Genomic DNA, 11,001 nt, shown 5'->3' on the forward strand with positions numbered 1-11,001 from the left:
TCTCTCTCTCTCTCTCTCTCTCTCTCTCTCTCTCTCTCTCTCTCTCGTTGTAAATTCTCAGCTAGTTCTTCAGCTATTATCTGCATGGGTTGACTGTTCCAAGTCTCTATGCATTCTCAAAGCCAAGCTATAAAAGGCTGGGAAAAAAAAAATCCAGTCAGAACTTCTAGTCACAAGGCCTCCCTTGTTGCTATGAGGTAGAGAAGACAGAGGAGATGGACAAGGAGCAGAGGAGTGCTCTGAGTGGCCAAGTAGTAACAGCGTCCACTGCCAGGGTCCTGCCTGTTCCGTTATCTGCCTCCGCCCCCGACCCGATCGGCCTTAAAAAGCTTCAACTTGCAACCAAATCCCCAGTTGGAGCGCTGCAGAAAAGGACCACTATGGGTTTGGGTGACTACAGCCACTGCAGACAGAGGATGTCCCGGGGACTCTACGGAGTCTCTGGAAGGGCTGCGCTCTGGTCCCCAGCCTTCCACCCGGTACACCGCACGCCTTGCGGCACCTGGCGCATCGAAGCGCCAGATCACGTCCGGGCGTCCAGCCCGGTGCTGGAGCACCTCCGGAGGCAGCTGGAGCGCGCCTTCCAGCGGGCGGCGGCACGCGGGCGCGTCAGGCGTGCGCGGGAGGCGGTGGCGGCGGTGGCGGCGGCCGCCGCGGCAGCTCGGGAGGAGCGGAGTCGGGCGCGCATGGAGTGCGCCCTGGCCCGGCTGCGCGCGGAGCTGGTGAGCGCGGGCTGTGTGGCGGGGATCGCGCTCAGGAGTCGGTGGCTTCGAAGCTGGAGCATAGCCCATAGGAGGACCCCCCGGGGTGGGCTTGATGCTGGGGAGGGAGATCACTCCTGGGCGCTCGATTTCCTCTGGACTAGGTGTTAAGGGTCACAGCTCCAGCGATCAGGGCTTAGCCTACAGTCCAGTGACTGGCCCAGACTCCAGGAGCCCTTCCCCAGTCTGTTTCTGTAGTTTTCTATCTTCTAGAAACGTCCCCAAAACAAACCCTTAGTATATCTATGTTTAACGTGCAGAAAAAGACATTTCAATGGAACCAACAACCAAGATGGATGGAAAAATTGTATGAGAAGTCATGCCAAGTATTTTTATTTCATCCTTTGCTAAGAGTTCAGCAAACAACTGGTTGTTCAACAGGGAGGAGTGTGTGTCGATTACTTTTTTTTTTTTGTAATGAAAAAAAATTAAATTTGACAATTTGAAAAGGATAAAAGTATAAAGAACCCAGACGTTAAAATGGCGACGCATATGAATGCTGCGTAATGGAGATTTGGAAAGTTCTCTTGGATTGAATGCGACAACTAATCACTTCTTCAGAAGTTTAGAAACCTCGGCGGGTGATGGAGTTCATTTTTGGCTTTAAGAAGGGCAACAAGATAGTAAATCTAATTTAATCATATTAACAATCTGAATTTGATGAGGAATGCATTATGTTTGATCTAAAGGTGTGTGTGTGTGTGTGTGTGTGTGTGTGTGTGCGCGCGCACACGCGCGTGCGCGCGCACAGAATGGTGAGCCCTAGTAGCTGGATAGTGAAGCCATCATCTCATTGCCTGGTGATACTGCCTCACTGCACACCAGAAGGTTGGTGCTGTGGGTCACGATGCCACACTGGAATTCCTAGGCCTGGCTGAACCAAACCCCTATGCTATTGAGCTGGCCTATGTTATCCCTCCCCTCCCTTCTTGCTGTCACATATAGAAGTCAAGCTGGACAAGCTCTGGGGCATCTTTACCCTTAACATTCTAATAAGTTGCTTCATCAGTAAGAAGTTTAGACAAGGTATTATGGGTGAAAGAAGGTCTGCCAATACCTCCAGCTTTGAGACTGAATTAGTAGACTTGAGTTGGTTTAGTCATCTGTAAGGTAGAGATAATGTCATGAGATTACTGTCCTAATTGTATGAGATAATATTATAGGACATGCCTCGGCCTTATGCACTCTTTATTGACTGTTGTTATTATATTATAGATCTTGGAAGTTGATCGTGCCTATCAGAACATTCTGAGAATTGAGAATTGAGCCAACAAGATGGCACTTTAGAGGCGCTTGTGGACAGGCCCGAAGACCGGAGTTCAATCCCCGGTTCCAGGAAAAAACCCCACTCCTTGCCCCTCTACACAGGAGCACTGGTGGCACAAGCATGCCTGCACTCACACATGCAAACACACAGATACGCACAAGTAAAGAAATGAGAAAAAAATTTTAAAAAGTTTTGCTCTGGAAAGAAACTGAGAATTTTACATATAAGCAGATGCTGTTTTCCTGGGGTGTAGGCCCTGGTCAGCATCTTCAGGAACTCCTTAGCCCATGTGAATGATCATAAGAAAGAAGCAAAAGAGTGGATACTCACCCCAGGATCTTCATTAGAAGTAGTTTTTGATCTGGGTCTTAGCTAAATCTCTATGGGAATGAGTGTTCCCATGTATGCAGAGGTATCATGGGTCATGATGGAGTTTATCTAAGGGACAAAGATGAATCAATGTTGTCATGTATACTATGCCCTGTTTGACTTACTCTTCCTAATGGATGACATTGATTTCTAAGTTCTTTGGATTTCTGGAGTTAAACCTAAAGTTTTCTAGGTATATAAAGTCCCTTTTCTCACCCCTCAGAGAACTTTTACAGCTTTCATCAGACTCTCAAAGGGATTTATGATGAAAGAAGTGTAAAAGCAAGCCGTGAGTGTTTGAATTTCCTAAATAAGTGTGAATCTCACATCCTGTACTTAGATGGGTAAATCATTATCAGTAATTTTAACCCTTGATACTTGGCAGAGAAGGCAGAGGACAGATATCCATCACCTCATTGTGTCATCCCTTCATTCACTCAGGCTTTTAACAAGGATACAGAGAACCTCCCATGGATGCAGAGGCAAGGCACTCCATACTGAGAATGCAATCATTAAAACGTAGCAGAGCCCTGCCCACAGCAGCACGGGTGTAATAATGCAGTCTGTGTGTTATCAGAGGCATGTAAATGGAAGGCCGTGGCTGTATGATTAAGAAAGAGGCAATAGTGCCTGGTCCTGATTACAGGAGACTTCTCAGCAACAGGCTGATGCGTATTGGCGTTCCAGGGAAGGAGTAGGGGCAAAGTGCATTAGATCCCAGGGGTCGGAGAGAGGCCTGTCTCAGCACAGCATTCCCTTGGAGACTGGCAAGGTGTCTCTGGCTACCTGTGATGGGAACAGGCAAGGAGACAGTGCTAGGAAATGAAGCTAGCCAAGCAGGGTGGGATTCTCGAGCCTGAGGCATGCAGCAGAGGACAGTCTTATGGTGAACGAAGGGGGATTTTTTATGGTGATGGCAGTAAGGTTTGTTTCTGTCTTTTGGGTGCCTTGGATCTCTGTCTCCTTGATCATTTCTAATTCTTGCTTCCAGAGAACTGGTTCCAAGTGCAAAAGAATAAAAACCATTAAGGGTCAGAAGGAAAATAAAAAGATACCTATGCCCAATATTTTATTTTGCAAATTGAGAAGGAATTACCACTGCAGTATTGGCAGCTAACTATTACAGTGCTGTGGCTTATCCTGAGGGTCAATGTTGCTGAGTTGTTCGGGATGGTAGACAGAAAATGTTATTTCACAAGCCGCATGAGGCGTGATTCAATTGAAGGAATATGCATGCAATTGATCTCTAGCTTTAGGTGATGGTACAGCTGGAACTAACTTTGTTGGTAGACTGCCTTCTAAGCAACCTGTCCTTGGAGATGTAATTTTTAAAATTTTATTTGGACTCACAAGGGCCTCATAAACTCCCATTGGGGGAGGTTATGAATCAGCCTTGCTACATAACAGGCTTTGTTCTAGAGTGAAAAGTGTTAGCTTATATAAGGACATATAACTATACATGTGCCTCTGAGGGGTCATTAGATGTTTTTACTCGGCAGGGAGGCCATTTAAAATCCTGAGAACTTGAAATGACAAGTAATCAAGTAAATGGGCCCAGATTCCAAGCACTCAGGTGGCCCCAGGCAGTTATCCCATGGCTCACAAAGCTCATAAAGATAAAGGATTTCACCTCAGTCCCACGCCATTGCTTGAAAACAGCCTTTGGTGCAGAGGTATTTTTCACTCGGACAGCTTCGGGCATCAGCGCTTTCTGTTTTCATTTCAAGGCCATTTCAAGAGCTATTTATTTTTCTGGGTTTTACCTTGTTGTGGAAAAAAGCTACTCTGATAGCCAGGCCCAAAAGTCAGAATGGGAGAGTAAGGTGCAAAATACATTTTTCTTTTTGTCTTATTTCTCCTTCCCACCCACTCCTTATTGCTCATGTGCGGTCGGAGAGCAGTTTCATTTGCTCTATATTGCAAACTAATAACGTCCCTTAATAATATCATTATTTTTTTCTTTTAGCTGGAACTGCGTTTCCAGAACCACCAGCTGGCCCGAACTTTACTGGATTTAAACATGAAAATGCAGCAGCTGAAGAAGAGGCAGGACCAGGAGCTTGCTTCCAAACCCCAGAGCCCACAGGATGAGGAGATGAACGAGGAGATGAATACCGAGTGCGGAAACGCATAGTGGGGAGTCTGAGCCCGCAACTCCAAAGCAACCCCTTGCCCTCACCATAACATAGGCCATCCTGAAGCCACTCTAACATTAACACTAGCAATGCTTTATGTGCACTCTGAAGGACAGTTTGTCTGACGAAAACTTAGGTGTAAGGAGGAAGTGGGAAAAAAAAACAAGAAAGGGAGCGAGACTTTTTTTTTTTAAGTTTTAAAAATATTCATTCATTGGTTTGACTGGTTATTATCTTAGGAGTAGAAGGGAAGAGGATGAGGAGCGTATAGGAGGAAGATGAACCAAAGCACTAAAAGACGGCCTTAATGCCAGCTTACAACGCTGCACGTTAGTTACCTTCATGTAGTACTTACTGTGTGAACTTCAGAATCTGTGCTTATTTTTACTTTATTTATTTTTGGTCGATCTAGCAGCCTATCCAGTACTCTTCTGCCTTGTGAATCTGAGAATTACTTGTGTCTAGATTTCACCCATACACTTAATGTGGCCAGTAAGAAGGGTGTCTCACCTTATTGCTGAATGTGGACATGTACTCCAGGACTTGCTGTCACTGAAACGTAAAATACTAACTTTTCTTCTCATAGAACCTCTTGCCTCAGTGGATTCAAGTTTGACTTTCAAGATGTACAACCCTAAATTCCTGACTAATTTAGTTCTTTTGTTCAATTAACTTGGGAGTTTAAGTGGTTCTTATTTAATTAAAAGGTTGAATTGTACACCCGAAGTGCTTTACAATGCAAAAATAAAATAAATAAAAATAGTTGCAGACCTAATTGGTGTTTCTTGTGGTTATTATCTATGAAATTTTGGCAATGTGTATAATTTTAATTAAAATTAAAATAGGTTCTTGAGACAAAAGAATAGAAAAGAGGTAGTCTTTTTTTAAATAATAAACATTTTTTATTATTATTACTTTTTTTTTACAGTCCAGTTGTTACCCCACTCCCAGTGCATCCTCCCATAGTTTCTCATCCCATACCTCCTCCCCCTGTCTCCAAGAGGATTCCACCCCCAACACGCCCCTTCTCCCCCGCCTCCCAGGCCTCCCCACTCCCTGGGGCCTCAAGTCTCTCCAGGGTTAGGTGCCTTTTCTTTCACTGAGGCCAGACCCGGGCAGTCCTCTGCTGTATGTGTTGGGGCCTCATACCAGTTGGTATGTACTGCCTTGTTGGTGGTCCAGTGTCTGAGAGATCTCAGGAGTCCCAGTTAGTTGAGACTGTTGGTCTTCCTATGGGGTAGCCCTCCTCCTCAGCTTCTACCAGCTTTTCCCTAATTCAGCCACAGGGGTCCCTTACTTCAGTCCATTGATTGGGTCTAAGTATCCACATCTGTCTCAGTCAGCTGCTTGTTGGGCCTCTCAGAGGGCAGCCATGCTGGCTCCTGTCTGTAAGCACACCATAGCATCAGTAATAATGTTAGGCCTTGGAGCCTCCCCTTGAGATGGATCTCAAGTTGGGCAGGTCACTGGATCTCCTTTCCCTCAGTCTGTTCTCCATTTTTGTCCCTGCAGTTCTCTTAGACAGGAACAATTCTGGGTCAGAGTTTTTTACTATGGGATGGTAATGCTATCCTTCCACTTGATGCCCTGTCTTTCTACAGGATGTGGGCTCTACAAGCCTCTCTCTATAGTAGGGCATTTCATCTAAGGTCATCCACTCCCTTTGACTCTGGTGCCTCTCACCTCCCAGGTCTCTGGTACATTCTTGAGGGTTCTTTCACCTCCCACCCTCCGAGGTTGTATATTTCCATTCATTCTTCTGGCCCTCAGGGCTTCTCTCCTGTTTCCTCCCAATATCTGATCAAGTTCCCTTTTCCCCCTCTCCCTCCCCTCTCCCACACAAGCCCCTTTCTCCCTCTGCCTCCCATGATTGCTTTCTTCTCCTTCCTGAATGGGATTGAGACATTCTCAGCTGGGCCGGCCCCTCAGCTTGTTAGTCTTCTTGAGTTCTGTGGATTATATCCTGGGTATTCTGTACTTTTTTTTTTTTTTTTTTGGCTAATATTCACTTATTAGTGAGTACATGCCATGCATGACCTTTTGGGTCTGAGTTACCTCACACAAGATGATATTTTTTAGTTCCATCCATTCGCCTCATGACGGTAAACTCATGATGTCCTCATTCTTAATAACTGAATAGTATTCCATTGTGTAAATGGACCACATTTCTGTATCCATTCTCCTGTTGTGGGGCATCTGGGTTGTTTCCAGCTTCTGGCTATCACAAACAAGGCTGCTATAAACATAGTAGAGCACCTGTGGTATGGCGGGACCTCTTTTGGATATATACCCAAGAGTGGTATAGTTAGGTCTTCAGGTAGATCTATTTCCAGTTATCTGAGGAACAGCCAGGTTGATTTCCAGAGTGGTGGCATCAGTTTACAATCCCACCAGGAATGGAGGAATGTCTCCCTTTCTCCACATCCTTGCCTTGTCAGTTGGGTTTTTGATCTTTGCCATTCTGATTGGTGTAAGGTAAAATGTCATGGCCATTTTGATTTGCATTTTCCTTTTTACTAAGGACTTTGAACATTTCTTTCAGTGCTTCTTGACCATTTGAGATTCTTTTGTTGTGAATTCTATTTAGCTCTGTACCCCATTTTTTGATTGGGTTTGTTCTTTTGGAGGTTAGCTTCTTTAGTTCTTTATATATTTTGGATATTAGTTCTTTAAAGTGGCTGGATATGAAATTAAGTCAAACAAATCTGTAGCCTATTTATACAAATGATAAATGTGGTGAGAGAGAAAATAGGGAAACAGCACCCTTCACAATAGTCACAAATAATATAAAATTTCTTGGGAGTAACTCTAAGCAAACAAGTGAAAAATCTGTATGACAAGAACTTCAAGTTTATCAAGAAAGAAATCAAAGAAGACCTCAGTAGATAGAAAGAGTTCCCATGCTTGTGGATTGGTAGAATTAACATAGTAAAAATGGCCATCCTACCAAAAGCAATCTACAGATTCAACGCAATCCTTATCAAAATTCCAACACAATTCTTCAAAGACATGGAAAAAGGATGTCTTAATTTCATATGGAAAAACAAAAAACCCAGATAGTGAAAGCAATTTTTAACAATAAAAGAACTTCTGGGGGAATCACTATCCCTGACGTCAATCTATACTACAGAGCAATAGTGATAAAAACTGCATGGTATTGGTACAGAGACAGACAGGTTGACCAATGGAATAGAATTGAAGACACAGAAATAATCCCACACACTTATGGACACTTGATTTTTGACAAAAACACCAAAAATATATAATGTAAAAAAGAAAGCATCTTCAATGGTGCTGGTCTAACTGGCAGTTGGTATGTAGAAAAGTGAAAATAGATACATATTTGTCACCTTGCACAAAGCTCAAGTCCAAGTGGATCAAGGACTTGAACATAAAACCAGGTACACTAAATATAATAGAAGAGAAAGTGGGAAAGAACTTTGAACTCATTTTCCCATGGAGGTGGGAGTGGTGGTGGCTCCTAAACAGAACTCCAATGGCTCAGGCTCTAAGATCAAGAATTGATAAATGGGACCTCATGAAACTGAAAAGATTCTGTAAGCAAAAGAACTCAGTCAATAGAACTAATTGGCAAACTATAGATTAGGATGTAGTCTTTTTTTAAAAAGATAAAAAAAAAATGCCAGGATTCACAACATAGCTGTGAGTCCCTGGGTTCAATCACCCAACACAATTTAAAAAGACGAAGAAAGAAGAACAACTTGTTTATAAGGACTGAAAAGCTTTCTGGATCCTTCTGGACTCCATCTGGGCCCCAGAGTTAACCCTGTGGCAAAGCTCTCCACACCCAAATCCCACCCAGAGAACTGGTTTCCCAGGAGTGCTGACACACCTAAGATCCCAGGCTCACAGGCTAACAGGAGGGACAGGCTCCTCTTAGAGAAAATAAGACCAACTGACACCAGAGATAACCAGATGGTGAGAGGCAATCACAAGAACCTAAGCAACAGAAACCAAGGCTACCTGGCATCATCAGAATCCAGTTCTCCCAACACAGTGAGTTCTGGATGCTCCAACACACCAGAAAAGTAAAACTCTGATTTAAAAATCATATCTCATGTTGATGATAGAAGACTTTAAGAAGGACATAAATAACTCCCTTAAAAAAATACAGGAGAACATAGGCAAACAGAAGTCTTTAAAGAGGAAACACAAAAACCCCTTAAAGAATTACAGGAAAACGCAACCAAATATTTGAAGGAATTTAACAAAAACATTCAGGAGCTAAAAATGGAAATAGAAACAATAAAGAAATCACAAAGGGAGACAACCCTGAAGATAGAAAACCTAGGAAAGACATCAGGAGTCATAGATGCAAGCATCACCAACAGAATACAAGAGATAGAAGAGAGAATCTCAGGGGCAGAAGATACCACAGAAAACACTGACACAACATTCTAAGAAAATGCAAAATGTAAAAAGCTCCTAACCCAAAAAGTCCAGAAAATCCAGGACACAATGAGAAGACCAAATCAAAGGATAATAGGTATAGAAAAGAGTGAAGATTCCCAAATTAAAGGGCCAGTAAATATCTTCAACAAAATTATAGAAGAACATTTCCCTAACTTAAAGAAAGAGATGCCCATGAACATACAAGAAGCCTACAGAACTCCAAATAGATTGGTCCAGAAAAGAAATTCCTCCTGCTACATAATAGTCAAAACACCAAATGCACAAAACAAAGAACGAATACTAAAAGCAGTAAGGGAAAAATGCCAAATAATATATATATATATACATATATATATGTATATATATGTACACACACACACACACACACACACACACACACACACACACACATATATATATATATATATATATATATATATATATATATATATATATATAAAGACAGGCCTATCAGAATTACACCATTACACCAGACTTCTCACCATAGACTATGAAAGCCAGAAGATCTTGGCCAGATGTCATATAGACCATAAGAGAACACAAATGCCAGCCCAGGCTACTATACCCAGCAAAACTCTCAATTACCATAGATGGAGAAACCAAGATATTCCATGGCAAAAACAAATTTACACAATATATTTCCACAAATCCAGCCCTTCAAAGGATAATAAATGGAAAACTCCAACACAAGGAGGGAAACTACACCCTAGAAAAAGCAAGAAAATAATCTTCTTTTGAAAAACCAAAAGGAAGATAGCCACAAAAATTATAATCCTACCTCTACCAACAAAAGTAACAGGAAGAAACAATCTTTTTCCTTAATATCTCTTAATATCAATGGGCTCAATTCCCCAATAAAAAAGATGTAGACTAACAGAATGGATAAAAAAACAGGACCCAACATTTTGCTGCGTATATGCTCTGTCAGTGACAGAGACAGATACTACCTCAGAGTAAAAGGCTGGAAAACAATTTTCCAAGCTAATGGTCCCAAGAAACAAGCTGGAGTAGCCATTCTAATATCGAATAAAATTGACTTCCAACCAAGAATTATGAAAAAAGATAAGGAAGGACACTTTATACTCATCAAAGGAAAAATATACCAAGAACTCTTTATGCTGAACCTCTATGCTCCTAATGCAAGGGCACCCACATTCATAAACAAAACTTCACTAAAGTGCATAGCACACATTGCACCACACACAATAATAGTGGGAGACTTCACCACCCCACTCGCAGCAATGGACAAATCATGGAAAGAGAAACTTAACAGAGACACAGTGAAACTAACAGAAGTTATGACCCAAATGGATTTAACAGATATCTATAGAACATTTTACACAGTACCTTTCCAAAATTGACCATAAAATTAGTCACAAAACAAGCCTCAACAGATACAAGAAGATTGAAATAATCCCATGCATCCTATCAGATCACCACTGACTGAGGCTGGTCTTCAATAGCAACATAAACAATAGTAGGTCCATATACACGTGGAAGCTAAACAATACTCTACTCAATGATAACTTGGTCAAGGAGGAAATAAAGAAAGAAATTAAAGACGTTTTAGAGTTTAATGAAAATGAAGCCACAACATACTCAAACTTATGGGACAGAATGAAAACAGTCCTAAGAGGAAAACTCATAGCTCTGAGTGCCTCCAAAAAGAAATGAGAGAGAGCAGACACTAGCGGCTTGTCAGCACATCTGAAAGTTCTAGACAAAAGAAGCAAATACACCCAAGAGAAGTAGAAGGCAGGAAATAATCAACTCAGGGCTGAAATCAACCAAGCAGAAACAAAAAGAGCTATACAAAGAATCAACCAAACCAGGAGCTGCTTCTTTGAGAAAATCAATAACATAGATAAACCCTTAGCCAGACTAGTCAGAGGCACAGAGACAGTATCCAAATTAACAAATTCAGAAATGAAAAGGAAGACATAACTAGAAACTGAGGAAATCCAAAAAATCATCAGATCCTACTACAAATGCCTGTACTCAACAAAACTGGAAAGTCTGGATGAAATGGACAATT

The 11,001-nt window shown here is 42.1% G+C and overlaps 1 protein-coding gene across 1 annotated transcript; it reads left to right on the forward strand.

The window, feature by feature from the left end:
* Nucleotides 1-274: 274 nt before the first annotated feature.
* Nucleotides 275-5,307, forward strand: Aard (alanine and arginine rich domain containing protein). Its single transcript, XM_031358442.1, has 2 exons — nucleotides 275-722; nucleotides 4,364-5,307. The coding sequence occupies exons 1-2, from the start codon at nucleotides 381-383 to the stop codon at nucleotides 4,529-4,531; spliced, it is 510 nt and encodes a 169-aa protein (XP_031214302.1). The 5' UTR covers nucleotides 275-380; the 3' UTR covers nucleotides 4,532-5,307.
* Nucleotides 5,308-11,001: the final 5,694 nt, after the last annotated feature.

Source organism: Mastomys coucha, unplaced genomic scaffold (genome assembly GCF_008632895.1).
Source record: "Mastomys coucha isolate ucsf_1 unplaced genomic scaffold, UCSF_Mcou_1 pScaffold7, whole genome shotgun sequence".
Classification (NCBI taxonomy): Eukaryota; Metazoa; Chordata; class Mammalia; order Rodentia; family Muridae; genus Mastomys; species Mastomys coucha.